The sequence below is a fragment of the Amia ocellicauda genome, chromosome 6 (genome assembly GCF_036373705.1).
Source record: "Amia ocellicauda isolate fAmiCal2 chromosome 6, fAmiCal2.hap1, whole genome shotgun sequence".
Taxonomy (NCBI): Eukaryota; Metazoa; Chordata; class Actinopteri; order Amiiformes; family Amiidae; genus Amia; species Amia ocellicauda.
The window spans coordinates 28,450,418-28,470,593 of record NC_089855.1 but is presented as its reverse complement, the minus strand read 5'-3'; the positions used below and the strand labels follow the sequence as shown (position 1 = coordinate 28,470,593).

Below are 20,176 nucleotides of genomic sequence, written 5' to 3'. Positions count from 1 at the left end.
GAGAGATCATAATGGATTTTTTTTATTCTAAGACATTTGGCTTAACTACACTACTGAGAAAAGTAAGCCAATCAAAAGGGACTGAATTTTAAGATAAAGATATAGGTTATGATGAAAAATGCAATACATGGAAAAAAAGAAAGTCACTTTTAAATTGCTGTGTGATACTTTTATTTTTTAAATGTTCCTTTGGCAATAAAACTGAATCTTAAAAATATATCATGGCACAACAGCATGCACCTTAAAAGTCCATCAATTATAAGGCTGACATTTCTGTATTTGTCCTAAGGAAATAATCATCAACACTTTTTTGTGGATATAATATTTACAATTGCTTGAATTATTAGGTAATTCAATCAAAATAAATACTGTATTCATAGAAGGATACACAGCGATGCCTGATGCCTGTTTAATAAGCTGTTATAAAACTGTACAATAAGTCTTTCATTTGACATACTTGATACAAAGCTAATTAGAAGAGATATAAATTATATATTTCTGCAAAGTATACGAATTACACAATATAACAAACTGCTTTGTAGACTTGACTTCTCATAAGATTGGGGTAAACCACGTTTTACAGTTGCAGACCATTAACTAACAGATCGCCCACATTGGTGGAACATTCAGACAAACATCAGCTTTCTAGTTTATTACCCTAATTTGTTTCAAAACTCAAAATAAGGCCATTCTGAATAATATATATCACTGGTTTGTTTTAATTAAGGATCATTGTGTCTGTTGCAAACAGTTAGGCTTTCTTTTTAGGTTTCGGAAAGTGTAATTCAGTGCTGCCGGGAATACAAAATACATTTCTCACTGTGGCCTGTGAGGTGATTGCCAATGTTTAGTTTAATTATCTTTCATGCAACTACATTAACAATGTGTGAACACTAAACCACACCTACAAAAAGGAACATCAAGCACATTTAAAGAAGGCAGTGAACAGTGACATATCTTTAAACACAATTTCCAATAATAAAATACACCCACAACCACTGGAGTTGAAAACAAACAATGAATGAAAACATTAGTAGTTAGAAAAAGTTAGTAGTTCACCTTTAAAGCCATCCGGGTATACTTCAGGCAGGAATTTAGTGCTGATATCACCTTTCACAAAGAGGGGGTGAGTAATAATCTCCCGGAGTAGAGGAATGTTGTGTGTGACTCCTGGAAAATAATAGACAGTGAGAATGACAGTCGCCAAAAACAGCAAAAAACGCAACTCGCAGTCTATTCCCAAAACAAATGATATCAGAGTAATCTTTTTTTAGTAAGGACATATCTTTAATGAAAGGGAGAAAAACAATTCTGTTACAGTTAGATTCACCCACAGTTTGCACCACATACACCATAGAGTTCAACATTTCACTGTTGTCTACGAAACCAACATACACAGTGGTACACTAATAATTTAACCAACAGTGAATAGACCCATTCAGTTCATCACTCTTAAAGAAGTAAAAAGAAGTAACTTTTCTGATGCAGTATGAGCCCGTTCCTGATATGGCATCACCTCACTTGAGGCCAATAGGAGGAGAGCGATACATTCACTTGCCTGAAAAGCTAACAAAAATATTCCCAGTACTTTGACAATTATTTTGTCTACTGTACCATAAATTTTACATGCATGTCAACAAGACTTGATAACAGTAGGAGAGAGTGAGGGGGGAGCACTTGAAGGGAAAAGACCTGACTGTTTTCAAACTCGGTGTGTTTCTTGGTTACAAAGGAAAAGAGTAAAGGACTAAAAAGTTATTATTCGGAGCACTGGTTTGCGTTTCAATGATTAAATTCATCTCGGACAGAATGAATGCCTGTGATTCACTATAGCTTCTGACTGTAATGGGTATGGGACAATGCAAGCTATTTAAAATGTTCTCAAAAGGCTAAAAAAGAATGATAAAAAATCCAAGTGCAATGAGTTCTTAGGAAATGCACTGATTCGTGCTTTGATGATGTTGCGGTCTTACTGTGGTTTTAGCAGGAGAAATGTGGTTAGAACTTGAAGGAAATTGCTAAAAAAAAAAAAAAAAAACAACATGCATGTATTACCCACCAACACCAACACCAACACCAACATGTGTTCATTCTACTCTTCCTCAGGTCTTTCTTTGGGGTATGGGGTCTTTCCCTATTATAACACTGAAGTGTCTCAGAATCACAACTGATTGTTTGTACACTCCTGTCCAAACACATCACAATACATAATTCAGCCGTAAACAAGGGCCTAAGTGTGCAATCTGCACCTTGCTTCTGGACAAACGGGATAAAAACACTTGATGCCCCACAACCCCAAGGCTCTACTCTTCATTCAGATTATCTTGTTTTTGTTTGTTGTTTTTGAGTTCTTGCTTTATTGTCAAGATTGTGAGTAATCTTTTCCTAACCTGAAGCTGTGCCCACTCTAAAACATTATTATTTATTTTGGTATTTTGTAATGTGCTAGGTTTTCCCCAGCCCTCTGCTGGTGTGACTTTCCAGGTCACAGTATGTGTGGCTGACACCGAAAGCGGTCTTGACACATGGAATCAAATTCAGCCTGATTGAAATATGACATCTCTACTTCCGAGAGCTGTTCAAGAGCCATCTATATCCCTGTGCACCATAACTCATTCAATGAGGAGAATTTGACCATTTGATTAAAACAAGATCAGTCTTCACACCACCTGGTGACACAAGATCAGTTCAGGTCACCGTGGTTCTTTGGAGTTGGCTGTGGCCTTATTATAAGCATTCAAAGTCTTCTAACGGTTACCCACCACCCCCTCCCCACCAAAAATGCATTTGAAACATAAAACCCCTTTGGACTCTTATTTTCTTAACTGTATTGTGCTGAAAAAATCCTTCCTGTTCCTAGTCTTCTTTATTCAAACAAAGCGTTTATTTTTTCAAACAATTAAAAAAAGGTGTGTGGGCGCTTTTTGAATCTGACAATATTTTGGGTTTCAGCATCAATGCAGATTAATAACGTAATTAATAAAAGGGGAAGGGGATTATAAAAAGTAACGTATTATAGCGTGAAACCAGATAGTCCAGTGGTTTTTTTTTCTACACATTCAGTGGATCCCTGGCGAGATGATGGCTGATGACAGATGCCGGGGATTTCAGTGTATCAATTGATTGCCCCAACAGACCTTATATCAAACACTGCCAGGAGTATCCTAATTCACTCTGAACTAGCTACGCTGCTGCTACAAAGCTTGCTGGATGACCACTGAGACGAGAAAAAAAAAAAAAAAAAGATGCCTCTTAAAAGTCAACATTAAAGATGATTGCCAGTGCATAAGTGCTCTAGACTAGCTGTGGATCATGGAAAGGAAAAAAAGATTTATCTAAATTGAATCAGAGAAAGATTTTTCTGCTCCCTGTTCATAGGCATTTCAAAGAACTTTTGTAAAATGAACACACACACACACACACACACACACACACTCTCTCAAACACACACACCCACTGCATTGCAAACTGGTGCCAATACAATGGACAACTTCATACTGCACAGAAGAAAGACAAAGATTTCGAAAGCCCAGTTGTTCAAATCCCCTCCATTCCACGGCAAAACTCAGGGGGAAGAGGGAGAATTTAACTTTCACCCGCCTGTTATATAATGCATATTAAAGCCAGGGTTTCAAATTGGGAATGTTGTCCGTGATCTAAACCAGCTCACAACCAACCCGTTTACTATATAATGCTATTACTATCATTATATTTCAAGGGAACAAGGGAAAATACAGTCTCATTTTCCAATAATACAGTATGCAAAGCTGCAATAAAAGGCAGCTCAGATTTGTCTAGGAAGCTTTGGCTGGATGCCAAGATGTCTACTTTCAAAACATGGCTTATTCCTTGTAGCAAGGCAAGCAATCAAAAAAAAAAAAAGAGAGAGGGGAGGGAGAAAAAAAAAGCTGTCGCATTAGAGCGAAAGCCAGATAATTGAATTTTCAATTACTTAAAAACGTAATAAAATGGAAAATAATCATAATAAAATAATACCGGAAATGTAAAATTTACAGTTTTACAATCTACAGCCTGCCTTCAAAAAGCCCCTATGAAAACAAGAATTTTTAAATATGTAATTTAAAAATGACCTCTGTCAAAGTTCATAAGGTCTCCATCTGTGTGTGAATAACAGCTAGACTAAAGAATGATGACCCTCCAACAGCTTGCTCCCGACTACCTGCTGCTTGAAAAACACTGGCCAGACATTAAGCCCCACATACTCAGAGGATCAAACGGGGCCAACAAATACTGCTTATTTAATAAAAAACGGGAAGCTAAAAAGAGCACTTCTCCAGTATATTAGAAGCAACCCTGACAGTCAAAGGGAGAGAAGGGGATGGGGAAAAAAAAATGAAAACGAAAAAGAAAAAACAAATGTTTCTAAAAATTACGCCAAAACACTTGAATTATTGTCCACATTATGCAGTAACCTATACCTTTGATGGTTTGTGGGGGCTAAAATAATAAGACTGTTTAAAGACTAATCCATTTAAATTTTTTAATTAAGAAACAAACCAACTCTAAGCCTCTTTGTTATTCTCTGCCAGCCCATAATAAAAAATAAAAAATAAATGAAAACAAAAGCTACTGTACATTGCAGGGAAACAATTTATATGTAAAATCGTAAAGCTATATATGGAAAGACTCTTAAAACAAGGTATATCACAATTTAAAAATAAATGCATTAGGGTTACAATGCAGAATTTACAAAATGAAAGTAAATTCAGTCAGGTACTTAAATATGATATGTGTACACATACATTAACATTTCTGTAAAATTTGGTACAATATTGCATGCCTCCTTCTGATACAAATAATATTATTAATAAACACAACTCAGTTACAAAGCTATACTCCAAACAGAAGAGCTCACAAAAGAGTTCAAATGTGGCACCTGCTTGTGTTTGTCTGTTGTGTCTGGAATAAAGAGAATTTTGTGATGACCCCCTATCGCACGCAAAGTACTAGTAGGGGGCATATTGTGATTGCTTTGCCCCTACTCTGCTCAAGTGGGTGGGTTGCCTGTGAGGTGCGCCTGCGTATTACTGGGCTTTTCTATTGCGACAGTATAAATCCGAGAGAGAGAGAAAGAGAGAGAGAGAGAGAGAATAATGCCATGCAAAGGGAGGCCCTTGTCTGACACACTGGCGCTTAGACGTTCAGGCGTTCTGAAGAGTTTAGGGAAACCTAATCCCAAAATGAAGGCAATTAGGATTGCAAACAATGACACGGCGGCAATTTCCCAGGATGAAGGGAGGACACAGTCTCACAATCAAGGTGCCCCGATTCACACTCTCGCTTTTGCTCATAAACTCAGTCGGCAGCGAGGGAAAAAAGGTGGCCGGGGGGACACCGTATAGGGTTACGAATCAACCGCAAAAACTCCTAACCAACCCCCAGCACCACAAACCCATGGAGCGCATCATTGATTATTTATGATTCCTCTCTGGGTAGAGCATGCAGTATGGCTGCTTCCAAAATGATACCCCTTCATCTCCTCTCATTAAACATTGTTCTGGTGTAATAACACAGACGATGAGGTGCTCTAAGAGCCGAACTGATCATCTGTGTAAGAGGGCTATTGTATGCGTGAAATGTTTAAAATAGATCCTCCGGGACGCTTTTCTTTTCTTTTCATTCATTTATTAAAGCACAGATGAGTGACCGTCTTCTATGAAAAATAACCGAGATGTTTAACTGACATGCTTGCCTAATGCGCACTAGCAGAGAAAGCAATACACAAAATAAACAAATACATACACACACTAAAACCCCCTTTAGTTGTATTGTATCTCAACATTTTAAGGAGTCTTCCATACTAGCTGTACTATAGCTATACATTAATACTGGAAGGAAATCAAATTAAGGAAAAACAAAATAACAGTAATATTAACAAAATCAGTTATATACACCTGAAAGTTTTATTTACAGAAAAGCAAAGAATATGCACACATAATTGACAAGAATTTAAGGAATTTAAGGAACAAATAGATTCCTTTTATTTTTAGAAATAAAATAAAAATCAAAGTTCCAATGGAGGTATTGCTATCAAATAAAGAAGTTGTGTTTACAATTGGTTAGTCTCTATATATAGAGACAGATGGATAGATAGATATAAAAAACAAACTGGAAGATTTAACACTGTTGACCACTTCCATGTGAGAAGGGCCCTGTCACCTTTGATATTGAGTTTAGATTACTTCTCAATGGAAGAGCTAGGCCCTATCATCCGTCCCTAATAGTAATAGTGCAGATATTTTACAGCAAATAGGATGCAGTTTGTTTTCAGTTATTGAACTCTGTATTACTTCAATGAATCCACTCTCCGGCTCAGTCCTCGGCTAATGATTTTCCCTGTGATTCTTTATTGAGAGCTGCAAAATACTTGCCCACTTCCACTAACCTTGTCAGAGCAATATAAAATGGAGCAGAAGCTTCATGCTTTTGGTGTCATTTCAAACACTGGTTCTTGCTTTTTTTTTTTTTCTTCCCCTCTCCTTCTTCTCATAGCACAGTAACTATTAAAAAGAAAACAAAAGACCCTGGCAAGCTGACACTGTCTTTAAATTGAGTCCCTCTATATCCTAAATCATCTGTGAAAATCTAGTGGGGGGAAAAAACCATTAAACCAATGGTTCCCCAACTTCTGTGAACACTGTACTCAGTACTTGATGATGAAAACAGATTCAATAACAAAGCCTTGTGTCACAACAAAAATGATAGGTTTGATACTGGCATGCATACAATTATCTGCAAATCTGATTCACAAACAACTAAGCAGCTTGGTAATCAAGTCAACATTTGTACAGATTTTCAGAGGGTCTGATGAAATACGCAGATATTACTGAAACACTTAGATCTGCTTTGCTATTATTTACCAACCTCTAAATTTAACAAGGACAAATTTTCACTTGGGTAAAGTCCATGCTTCACAGGGAAATGTCATTTTCAGTGATGCCATTGTGCCGGCACAGTACAGTCACTATCTCAACATGGCCTACAGAATACAAGTGAATGTGCGATCGATTCTCATTTTTCAATTGCACATGATAGGATCGTGGGAAGTCATAAATGCCATATTTGTCAGTTGTTGCTTAACGTTATCCATTATACCTAAAATAGATTCAATTACTGAGAATGTTAGCCTGGGCACTTACTACTGTTAATAGCCCGATAGAGTTATAGCAAACACTGAAAACACTTTGTCTGTTACCTTTCTGATCTCATGGAAGCTTAGTTTTGTTTAGGAATGACATTATTTCATCGATTAACATCACTATGTATTATATCTCAGGTAGGGCTGAGAAATCATCAAATACAAATATTTTCAATGTTAATTATTAATTAATAATATGCTGGAATTGAAATGCCCTCTGACAGGACATAAAGATTAGGGATTCCCCCTCCTATGATCCCTTCCATTTTCCATACATCCACTGATGTAGTTGGAACAAATACAAGAATTAAGCCAAAAGGAGGTAAAAATTGTGTTTAAAAGCATTATTAATAAAAACAATATGATACTATTTTAGATGTTGCATTTGATAATTTTCTGAATGTACCCCTGCTGAAGATATCCATGCTTTTTGCCTAATGGTATGTATGTAATTTTGTTGATGGAAAACACTGACATCCAATTTGTATTTGTTAATTGCTTCACTTTCACACTCCCGCACTGGGTCAGTCCTTCTGGTTCCCTGTATGATGAGAGCGTTTACATCCACGATTGAATCATGCCTTTCCCTTTTAATAACAGCTGTACAAACTGACTGACAAAAGCTAAGCCGAGCACCAACCTGGCAAATTGAGTTTATCTGAAGAATACAGCCAAATCTGAATGGTTCACCTGATACCAGTCCTAACTATCTAACTGTGACACTGTACAAACCACCAAGATATGCAGATATTCAATTATGTTTCATTGAAACTTTCTACCTTGTGCCATATTGGGTATTGATTACCAAGTAGTTGACAAAAGTGGGTTCTAACAAGCAAATAAATTGCATTACAGTACTGGTTTGTATTTTGTGATTCACTGAAAAGTGTAAGTTTTGGTCTATCCCTGTATTACCAAATTTATTGGGAAAACTGACATATACCATAATGGTTCACAATGTATTTAAGAAGCATTATCGTGTTGGTAGACACACAGGCCTTCACCATAACAGTGCATTACACTGTGGCTGCCAAATTCATACTGACAGTCATGGTGCCCTTCAAAAACACCAACCTTTATTGAGCGCATGATCTCTGGAATCTGCCATGACTGGCAGTGCGAGGCCGGCCCCATTGCCATCTGTGAATTTCCTAGACGTAATTAGTAAATTTATAAAATAAATGTGAGTGCCTGCTCCACCTTACTGATGTCTCTACGTGGTTGTAAACAAATGATGTTTTTGATGTTTTAATTAAAACATGAATCCAGTACTAACTGGCAGGTGTTATGTAGGACTCGCCTGTATGCAAGTCTTTTAATTGCATACACATACTGTAATTATGACTTGTAAGCGTTTCTCTGAATAACACAACATGAATTCTAACAATAGTAAGATCCTGTTTAGGCTAATGGCCTGAAAGTCATTATATTTGTATTGTTCATCTCACTAGAGATCACAATTCCTCTCTATGAAGAGAAATTCCTGAGAGGAGATTTGGTTACTGATCACGATGTTCCACAATGCACGATGACTCATTAAACATGTAATAAGGTTTTAAAATAGTAACAGCTTAGATTCCAAATGTAATAACGTATTTTATTTTGCTCCAGTATAGCAGACTTAGTTTTGTTTATGCCATTTCAGGCAGGTGTTTCAGAGTATCTAGGTGTTTTTCTTTGAGTCTCCTTTTTTTGTTCTTTGTTAAGATAATTGATTCAGCAGGGCAATCGGAATACAGGGTGATTGTTACAAAGAAGGCCTTCAATGCATTCCCTTTTCTTGCCCTTGTGTTACATTATTCTCTTTCTACACATTATTAATTCAAGCTTTTGTCCCACCTGCTGAAAAGTCCTACTGGATATATGAAAATGACCTTTAATCCTTTACTGAGGATAACTGCTGACAGTTGCACCTAGGGAGGGCTGCATCTCAGTATATCTGGATTGGGTTGCAATGTAAATTAATCCATATTTATTGTGGTAGATAGGTCTTGACTTTTGTTCCTTTATTCCTTCAATGATTAGGTGAATTCATTATTTTGATATATATACTGTATGAATATATAGATATATATACTGTGTCTGTGTATACAGTGACAGAAAAAAGTATTTGATCCCCTGCTGATTTTGTACGTTTGCCCACTGACAAAGAAATTATCAGTCTATAATTTTAATGGTAGGTGTATTTTAACAGTGAGAGAAAAAAAAAATCCTGAAAAACGCATTTCAAAAAAGTTATAAATTGATTTCCATGTTAATGAGGGAAATAAGTATTTGATCCCCTATCAATCAGCAAGATTTCTGGCTCCCAGGTGTCTTTTATAAAGGTAATGAGCTGAGATTAGGAGCACTCTCTTAAAGGGAGCGCTCCTAATCTCAGCTGGTTACCTGTATAAAAGACACCTGTCCACAGAAGCAATCAATCAATCAGATTCCAAACTCTCCACCATGGCCAAGACCAAAGAGCTGTCCAAGGATGTCAGGGACAAGATTGTAGACCTACACAAGGCTGCAATGGGCTACAAGACCATCGCCAAGCAGCTTGGTGAGAAGGTGACAACAGTTGGTGCGATTATTCGCAAATGGAAGAAACACAAAATAACTGTCAGTCTCCCTCGGTCTGGGGCTCCATGCAAGATCTCACCTCGTGGAGTTTCAATGATCATGAGAACGGTGAGGAATCAGCCCAGAACTACACGGGAGGATCTTGTTAATGATCTCAAGGCAGCTGGGACCATAGTCACCAAGAAAACAATTGGTAACACACTATGCCGTGAAGGACTGAAATCCTGCAGCGCCCGCAAGGTCCCCCTGCTCAAGAAAGCACATGTACAGGCCCGTCTGAAGTTTGCCAACATCTGAATGATTCAGAGGAGAACTGGGTGAAAGTGTTGTGGTCAGATGAGACCAAAATCGAGCTCTTTGGCATCAACTCAACTTGCTGTGTTTGGAGGAGGAGGAATGACCCCAAGAACACCATCCCCACCGTCAAACATGGAGGTGGAAACATTATGCTTTGGGGGTGTTTTTCTGCTAAGGGGACAGGACAACTGCACCGCATCAATGATGGACGGGGCCATGTACCGTCAAATTTTGGGTGAGAACCTCCTTCCCTCAGCCAGGACATTGAAAATGGGTCGTGGATGGGTATTCCAGCATGACAATGACCCAAAACACACAGCCAAGGCAACAAAGGAGTGGCTCAAGAAGAAGCACATTAAGGTCCTGGAGTGGCCTAGCCAGTCTCCAGACCTTAATCCCATAGAAAATCTGTGGAGGGAGCTGAAGGTTCGAGTTGCCAAACATCAGCCTCGAAACCTTAATGACTTGGAGAGGATCTGCAAAGAGGAGTGGGACAAAATCCCTCCTGAGATGTGTGCAAACCTGGTGGCCAACTACAAGAAACGTCTGACCTCTGTGATTGCCAGCAAGGGTTTTGCCACCAAGTACTAAGTCGAAGGGGTCAAATACTTATTTCCCTCATTAACATGCAAATCAATATATAACTTTTTTGAAATGCGTTTGTGGATTTTTTTGTTGTTATTCTGTCTCTCACTGTTAAAATACACCTACCATTAAAATTATAGACTGATCATTTCTTTGTCAGTGGGCAAACGTACAAAATCAGCAGGGGATCAAATACTTTTTTCCCCTCACTGTATATATGTGTTCATAATTTACACCTTTTTTTATACCCTCCAATTATGCGTTTATCGTTTAATAATAAACACAGTCACCTGATATGATTGCTGTACTCGTGCCAGAGCGCTGTACCCAGCTCAGAAGCAGCCACTGAGATGAGCACTGCCAAATTAGTCACATTTCCACACTCTCTTAGTCCACTGGACAAACAGCTGCGTTGCAGCATTGTAGGGAGGACACACAAAACCCTCACTGATTCCACTGTAGGCTCCCAGAAGTAAGCCACTACTCGCAGCATCGTATAAACAGACCCTGGCGATACAAGCCCACCTACACCCAGCAGCATAAACATAATTGAAAAATTGTACTGCATGATATCAACTTATTTGCTAACCTGTTTTCTAGGAGACCCAAATGCAAACTGACATTTTCTTGCAAAACAATTCATAAAGACAAGAAAGATACACATTGTTTAACAGGATTCATTTTGATAACTGCTTTAACTAGGAGACAGTGTATGTTTTCTATCTGATTAGAAACTCATCAAATATTGCATGTTGCCCAAGTATGTGTACCTTTCTTTAATGGATCATCAGGTTAATAAATCACGTTCCATTTGTCATGCAACTGAAAAACATGCACACGCTTGTGCAAACACACTCAAGTCTGGGATGAATGCAAGAATAAAAGATGGAAATTAGGGATCCTCTTAATGAATGCCAGCTTTTTTTCTGTGCTAATTTTCAGTTAATAAGCAAAATCTTATTCAATTTGTTAATTACAACCTGTTCCAGCTGTTTCCCGTTAATTTATGGCAGCCCACCACACTAGGAGTTTCAGTTGTTACCTCGAATGACATAATTGTCGAGAGCCTCCTCCATTCTCCGAAGGGCTTCAGCTCGAGTTGAGCCATATGTAACCAACTAAAAGAGACAAAATAAAAAAGATTAGTTTACAATAACTACAATGCAGTAAAAAAAAAAAAATCACATGAGCAATTCATGTGGAAACTTTCACCCAGTCTGCTTATATATATATATATATATATATATATAGATCTATATAGATCTATATACATATACATACATACATACATACACACACACACACACACACACACACACACACGTCAAGAATCACAACACTAATACTAAGAATTAAGAGACTTAACTTTTCCTGACGCCACTGTGTTTAAAAAGCCAAATGTTTAAAAATAGGATTGGTCAATGGACGCTTCACAGCTCGCATTTAGTGTCAAAATATTTCTTCTGCATGCAGCCAAGGCAATCTCCTACAGTAATGTAAGTCTGAACTTGAGTCCCAAGGGTCTAATTACAATATAAAAATCATTAGTGTTTCAACCTAATTATTTCAAGAAAATATTACTAGTTCCATGTACACTTTTTTCGTATGCCTATTATTATTATTATGATGATGATGATGATGATGATGAAACAGCAAATATGTTTTTCATGCTGCTTTTTTAAATATAACAGTCTCTTAAGGCAGAAACCAAATACAAAAGGACAATATGCTAATTTGTGACCATTTCTAGTTGGGTTATATCTGTGGGTAGGAATGAGAATACTTTTTTTTTTTTCTCACCCAAATATACATTCTAATATTGCTACTTAGATTTATTAAAAATTGGAGACCACAATTAATAAAAACATGATCTGTTCATGGAATTCCAAGACAATAAAACATCTTGGGCTAAGAATACAGAAAATGAGCAACATCATCTTCACATTCAACTCATTTTTACATCATCTGTTGCCTCCAGATTGTGGCACTTCATGTTAATTATGCCAGAATTTTAGTAAAACAGTTCTGTTGATATTTAGCAAGACAACATTGTACAATAAAACCAAGCCAATGCTAAACAAAATTAATTAAAACTCTTTGTTGATAAAGAAGAAATCACAGTTGTAATATTTATTCTTTCTTCAAATATCCTACTTATTTCGACATCGAAAACTTTCCTTCTGTAATTCTGAAATTACTATGTGAAGTGTTGAAACACTTATGAATCAATAGGACTTTTTTTTATCAGTACTTAAACCTCATATTGAAATCATTAGATAATTTAAAGTAAAATCTGAGTAAGACTAAAACACTAAAGCAGGATTTGTGAAAATAAAGGAATAAAGATAGACCATCCACAACTGCAAGAATTGAAAACAAAATTAAGTCTCTAACCTTTGAGATCATTGGATCATAATAAATGCTGATGTCACTTCCTTCCTGGATGCCACTGTCCACACGAACCTAAAAGACAAATAATGTATTTTTAGAACATACATAAACAAAGACATTGAATATGTATGGTTGAATCCTCAGTCTTATGTAGTATGTAAACAATCCTCTGGACTTTGAAGATAGGAAACAATTTAAAGATGCTTGCCCAAATGAAAATATATGCGACATCCTAGCTGACATTCCGAAAAACAAATAAATAAAAACTTTCAAACTTAAAATAAATAAAATCAATAAAAGGTTCTAGAAGATTCAAGTGAAAAAATAAATATCAGACATGTTTTATGCTAACATGTCTGAAAGGTGCCATCACTCGGATGCGTGGGTAGACAGCTCAGACATACATGATAAGACAGGCACATCGGTTCTATAGCCTAGTATAGCAGTGTCAGGTCCCTTTTAAGGTGATATTGTTTGGCACTGATTGTAATTAGATGCCTGTGCAGCATGGCCTGGTGGTGAAGTCATGCAATTGCCAAACTAGCAGCTGAATCACATGATATTATCTTCCGCTACTGCTGTGTTGAACAAAGACATCCTCAAATGGGATTTGCACTGCCTCTTACAGTAAATGTAAATGTGGAGAAAAGGAAAAAATATATCACAGACAACAGTTTCTTGAAAATGGGCATTTCATCTTTTTTGTTTTACCCCCCTAAGGTCAAATAAATGTGTGATTCAGAGGCTGGCATGTTCCGCACAACAGTTGAACTCCTAGTAACTAGTCTACAACTAAAGTCCACAGGTAGTTGATTCTGCTTCCCTCTTCTCAGTTTGATCTCATCAGCGTGGCACTGAGGTAAAGCCACATGAAACTTTTCAAATTAGTGATTCCAAAGGCACTAAGTGTTTCTTAAACTTCTTCTGACAGGATCTGGCTTCAAAGTATTTATAAGCTAATCAGAATATTCAAGGCTTGGGGATGTAGCCCCAGGAAGAGAGAAAGGGGGTTAAAATAAAAGGCAGAAGTGAGGCTGCCAGGCGAACAGCAGAGTGCCGGCACAGCAGGCCTCTGAGCTCGGATACAGGGAGGTGCCATGGACTGCACACCTAGAGAACTCCTAAACACTTTCACCTGTGGAAGGTTTTCAAAATGGACCTCAAACATCTGTCTGTGTTCAAGCAGAAAAGGGGCAGTATGACAGCTAAGAGATCAAGGGGAACACTAGCTCCTTCCTGAACACTGAAAAGATGTCTCAATTTGAAAACTGGTCCAGACTAGTCAAAGCCACTTCCACTGAAATGTAGAATATCTAGAGGTCATTCTATATATAACACAGTTTATAATTGTTGATTGGAGTTTACTTTTAATGAAGCACAATGTTAGTCATAGCCTAACAAACTACTTTTTCTTTCGATCTTACAAAATCATCTGTGTATAAATTTACAGTGTTTTAGTAAATATCAGAAAATTGTGTGTGTGGGGGGGGAGTTTAAAAATACGGTTCTATTATTAAACCACAATCCGTGATCTCTTCACAACAATACATTTTCCTAAATATAAATTGGGTATCATTAAAACCATTAAAATAAACACCCCTTCTACTGTTTGCTTTTCTTTTCCAGCCTCAAAGGCAAAAGCTATACATAAACACAAAGCTACATCCTGGCGGGGGGGGGGGGGGGGGTTGTCTATTCTGTCCATTTTCCCCCTTCTAAAAGTGAACAAATCTGAGGGCTGTAATCTTCTGTAACACTGCTGTCAAACCAGCCACGAAGAGTGTAACATCACGGATGCTAACCATATTTATTAAGCATATCTCAACATGTAGTAAAATAATTCATGTTCATATTAGCATGAATTGGAATAGGTGTTTGAATGTACTTTTTCTCAGTACACAAACTCGCATTCTGTAACTGCACAGTAAGTCCACAGGAGGCTACTGAGGATAAACACCAATACATTTTCTCTTTGGTGCTCGATACGTGAGGAGGAACAGCAGCATTCCCGAAGACTGGATGGCCCTTTCGAGTAGCTTATCTCAATCTTTCACTTATTTTTGAAATGCTAATGGTTGTTCCAGCAAGCACACACACACACACACACACACACACACACACATACAGCTTTAAATATCCCACTCAATTTACAGTTTCATTCTTCTTTCTTTTCTTTCCCCATCTACTGGCAACAAAGATGAAAGTCGGCGAAGTGTCTGGTCAAACTGTGTGTAATCCATAACACATTGGTCTGAAGCACGCAAGGCATAATTAAAAATTCTTCTCTGGGTAAAGACGGGCCCATGTGAAGCTATCAGGCGAGCTCCCACCCTTCGTTTTCAACTCACCTCTCCCACCCCGCCCCCCCAGTCCCCCTCCCAACCCAGCCCGTGCTGTCTACCTGACAAGTGACAGCCCAATCTGATTAAATGCTTGCGAGGGAGGGCACTCACGGGCCTCCATGACAGGCCAAAAGTGATCACCATGGAGATACATAATTACAGCTGTCAACGCGTCTACTGTCCCGCTGGCATCAATTTGATTGCTCCCAGCAATAATGATAGACAAAGCTTAGCGTGCACTCTCCTGCATCCAATCACATTATCTCTTCTTTGGTCCATTTAGCTGACATGCAACATTCACACAAGCACATAACAGCAGCAAGCAGAACATTTAAGGCATTTTAATTGTTTGTTTTTTTTCAGTTTTTTTTTTTGCCCTCTCTCTCTCTCTCACGTGGATGGCTCACAAGCGCAAGTGTTATTACATAAAACTCCTGCTGTAGCATTAATTGAAGAAAGATATGGTGGGACAAAGACTGTAGGGGGTAGAGCATGTCCATTATCACTTGTGCTTTCAACAGGTCTCACGTTTGAAAACTGCAAATTGCAAAAACTTGCAAGGGCAAAATGTTTGACATTATTTGATCTGCAACCATATGGTGGAAAAAAACTTCACGGAGGAATATTTATATGGGGAAAAACGGGAAGGGGGGGGGGGCGTTGAGGGGAGAAAAACAAATAAATCAACAAAATAATTTAAATTGTTAATTAATGGGGGCTGACTCCAGTGGGGAATGTCAAGTGCTTTCTGCAGCACACATCCTCACTTCATTCGCTACACCTTCTCCTCTCCATTGCCCTTGTTTTCTCTGCAATTGCTGTCAGTGAAGGGTTGGACGCAGACATAGACATACTATAGTGTTTAAAAATAAAATGTGATTTTTTTTGTTCTTTAATCTGGAGGTGGAGCTTTCAGTGATTCTAAGCCACAGTAAATTGGTGTTTTTATTTTCTCATTTACATGTGGATCTTTTCCCCATAGTGCACATTATTTGCGGAATTCAATGGGAATTCCTATGAAGCAAATGGTACTAGATCATCAAAACAGGATTACTCTGTCATGTCCAACCATACCCCTATGGTTCCTTCAGTATATAAAAATTGTATACTCTTAACGTATTAAGCATACAGGGTATAAATGATCAGACTTCAGACCATATCATCCTCTGGCCTGCATGATTCATCATGCCATATGCTACAGGCTGCTCAGTTTTGTGATTCATGTTGTTTAACATATTATTACTACAGAGTGACGACAGAAAATCTAAACCCCTTGAACTTTTTTCACATTTTGATGTGTGAGTGCCTTAGTGATTCTTTCCATTTATCTACACACCATACTCGACTAATTTTATATTGTGAAAAAGCGTGTGTGTGTGTGTGTATATATATATATATATATATGTGAAAAATACAAAATCTGAAATATAATAATTGAATAAGTCAAAACCCTCCTGAGTTAATAATGGTGGAATCACCATTAGCAGCAATTATAGCTGAGAGTCTGTTGGGACAACTTTGCACACCCTGGATTTGGCAATATTTGACCATTCTTAACTTGTACAAGCTCTGTCAAGTTCCTTGGGAAGCGTTGATGGACAGCAATCTTCAAGCCAATTTTTTTAACAGCAGAAAAAATGGTGTGGCACATCTTTCAGAAAGACTCACAGGTGCTGAATCTGGTTCGTGTAGCTATACTCAGGGGGAGGTGTGTGTGTGTATATGTATGGTGAAGGGAGGGGGATCTCTTTAGCAGACAGTATAGTGTACAGGACCTCTCTGGTGAAAACTCCAGACTACTGCACCTGGCCGCAGGGGCGTTGCAAATGGACTCCCCTGGAGAAACACATACTGAGGAGGTATGGAATACCATTCACACTCCTGGGAAGGTAAACCAGGTCAGGGATGAGGCAGATTGCAACCTGTTCTCCAGTGCAGGAAGGGGACTGGTACCCTGGAGTCACTCGGGTAGTCTATTCCAGATCCGCATTTCCCCTGTTGGGGGCAGACAGTAAGAGGAACTCCTAGTGATGTGTAGTTGCCATTAAAAAAGGTGAAACTGTTATTTGTGTTATTACAGTATTGTTGGACCCTATACTTGTTTATGGGCATTATTGTTTAGTTGAGAAATAAAAGGATGTGTGGAAGTTTGGAAGTGAGTGGCACATGAATGTATGTTTACACTTGAAAGGTCAACTTTGTCAAGTGCCAAGCCTTTAAGACAGATATTATGCAATATGATATCTCCATTGGAAACAAAGTAAATCTGTCTTACTTTAAATTAGGAAATACAGTGTAAAGTATACTGTATGTTTATATATATATATATATATATATATATATATATATATATATATATATATATATATATATATATATATATATATATATACACACACACACATATACATACACACACACACACCCACCCATAACATTATGACCACTGACAGGTGAAGTGAATAACACTGATAATCTCATTATAATGCACCTGTCAGTGGGTGGGATATATTAGGCAGCAAGTGAACATTTTGTCCTCAAAGTTGATATGCTAGAAGCAGGAAAAATGGGCAAGCGTAAGGATCTGAGCGACTCTGACAAGGGCCAAATTGTGATGGCTTGATGACTGGGTCAGAGCTGCAGCTCTTGTGGGGTGTTCCCGGTCTACAGTGGTAAGTACATATCAAAAGTGGTCCAAGGAAGGAAAAGCGATGAACTGGCGACAGGGTCATAGGCGGCCAAGGCTCATTGATGCACGTGGGGAGCGAAGGCTAGCCCGTGTGGTCCAACCCAACAGACGAGCTACTGTAGCATCTGTGGGATGTGCTGGACAAACAAGTCCGATCCATGGAGGCCCCACCTCGCAACTTACAGGACTTAAAGGATCTGCTGCTAACGTCTTGGTGCCAGATACCACAGCACACCTTCAGAGGTCTAGTGGAGTCTAGTGGAGTGCCTCGACGGGTCAGGGCTGTTTTGGCAGGTGGTCATAATGTTATGGCTGATCGGTGAATATACACATACACAAATACATACAGATGGGTGACAAATTAAAGGAAAAACCTGAATAAATAAATAACGAATGCAGATGCCTCCAAACAGGTGTACTGCATGATACAATTAAGCAATTAACATCCTATCATGCTCTGTGGCATGTATAAAAATGCTGAGCAGGCACAGCTGACCTCGATTTTGGATCAAGATCCAAACAGTGAGGGGCTCCGGAGGCTCTGTTATACTGTGGGGGGCATTTTCCTGGCATAGTTTGGGTCCACCTGTCCCCTTAGAGGGAATGGTCACTGCAAATCATTACAAAGTTATTCTGAGTGAAACATTTCTATCCTGATGGGTGTGGTCTCTTCCAGGATGACAATGCCCCAATCCACAGGGCACGAGGGTCACTGAATGGTTTGAGTATGAAAATGATGTGAATCATATGCTATGGCCTTCACAGTCACCAGATCTCAACCCAATTGAACACCTATGGGAGATTTTGGACCGACATGTTAGACAGTGCTGTCCACCACCATCATCAAAACACCAGATGAGGGAATATCTTTTAGAAGAATTGTGTTCATCCCTCCAGTAGAGTCCAGAGACTCGTAGAATCTGTGCCAAGAGCATTGAAGCTGTTCTGGCGGCTCGTAGTGGCCCAACACCTGAGACACTATGTTGTTTTTTCCTTTAATTTGTCACCCGTCTGTGTATATATACACAGTACAGTTTTAGGCAGGTGTGGAAAAAAATGTTGTAAAGTAAGAATGCTTTAAAATATAGACACATTAATAGATTATATTTATCAATTAACTAAATGCAAAGTGAGTGAACAGAAGAATAATCTAAATCAAATCAATATTTGGTGTGACTACCGATTGCCTTCAAAACGGCATCAATTGATCTAGGTACACTTGCACAAAGTCAGGGATTCTGTAGGCATACAGTCAGGTGTATGATTAAACAATTATACCAAACAGGTGCTAATGATCATCAATTCAATATGTAGGTTGAAACACAATCATTAACTGAAACAGAAACAGCTGTGTAGGAGGAATAAAACTGGGTGAGGAACAGCCAAACTCAGCTAACAAGGTGAGGTTGCCGAAGACAGTTTACTGTCAAAAGTCAGACACCATGGCAAGACTGAGCACAGCAACAAGACACAAGGTAGTTATACTCCATCAGCAAGGTCTCTCCCATGCAGAAATTTCAAGGCAGACAGGGGTTTCCAGATGTGCTGTCCAAGCTCTTTTGAACAAGAACAAAGAAACGGGCAACGTTGAGGACCATAGACGCAGTGGTCGGCCAAGGAAACTTACTGTAGCAGATGAAAGATGCATCATGCTTACTTGCCTTCGCAATCGGAAGATGTCCAGCAGTGCCATCAGCTCAGAATTGGCAGAAAACAGTGGGACCCTGGTACACCCATCTACTGTCCAGAGAAGACAGAGGAAGACTTGCGGCCAAAAAGCCATACCTCCGACGTGGCAACAAGGCCAAGCGACTCAACTATGCACGAAAACACAGGAACTAGGCTGCAGAAAAATGGCAGCTGGTGCTCTGGACTGATGAGTCAAAATGTGAAATATTTTGCTGCAGCAGAAGGCAGTTTGTTCACCGAAGATCTGGAGAGCGGTACACAAATGAGTGTCTGCAGGCAACAGTGAAGCATGGTGGAGGTTCCTTACAAGTTTGGGGCTGCATTTCTGCAAATGGAGTTGGGGATTTGGTCAGAATGAATGATCTCCTCAATGCTGAGAAGTACAGGCAGATACTTATGCATCATGCAATACCATCAGGGAGGCATCTGATTGGCCCCAAATTTATTCTGCAGCATGAC

General features: G+C 38.7%; 1 protein-coding gene across 1 annotated transcript in view; it reads right to left on the bottom strand.

Annotated features, from left to right (window-relative positions):
- pcca (propionyl-CoA carboxylase subunit alpha) overlaps positions 1-20,176 on the bottom strand; it is a 151,656-nt gene that overhangs the window by 68,708 nt on the left and 62,772 nt on the right. The window contains exons 15-17 of the mRNA XM_066706763.1: positions 13,001-13,069; positions 11,649-11,724; positions 1,060-1,170 (exon numbers count right to left, since the gene is read on the bottom strand). Of these exons, the coding sequence (XP_066562860.1) occupies positions 1,060-1,170; positions 11,649-11,724; positions 13,001-13,069 (256 nt within the window). The remainder of the gene's footprint in view (positions 1-1,059; positions 1,171-11,648; positions 11,725-13,000; positions 13,070-20,176) is intronic.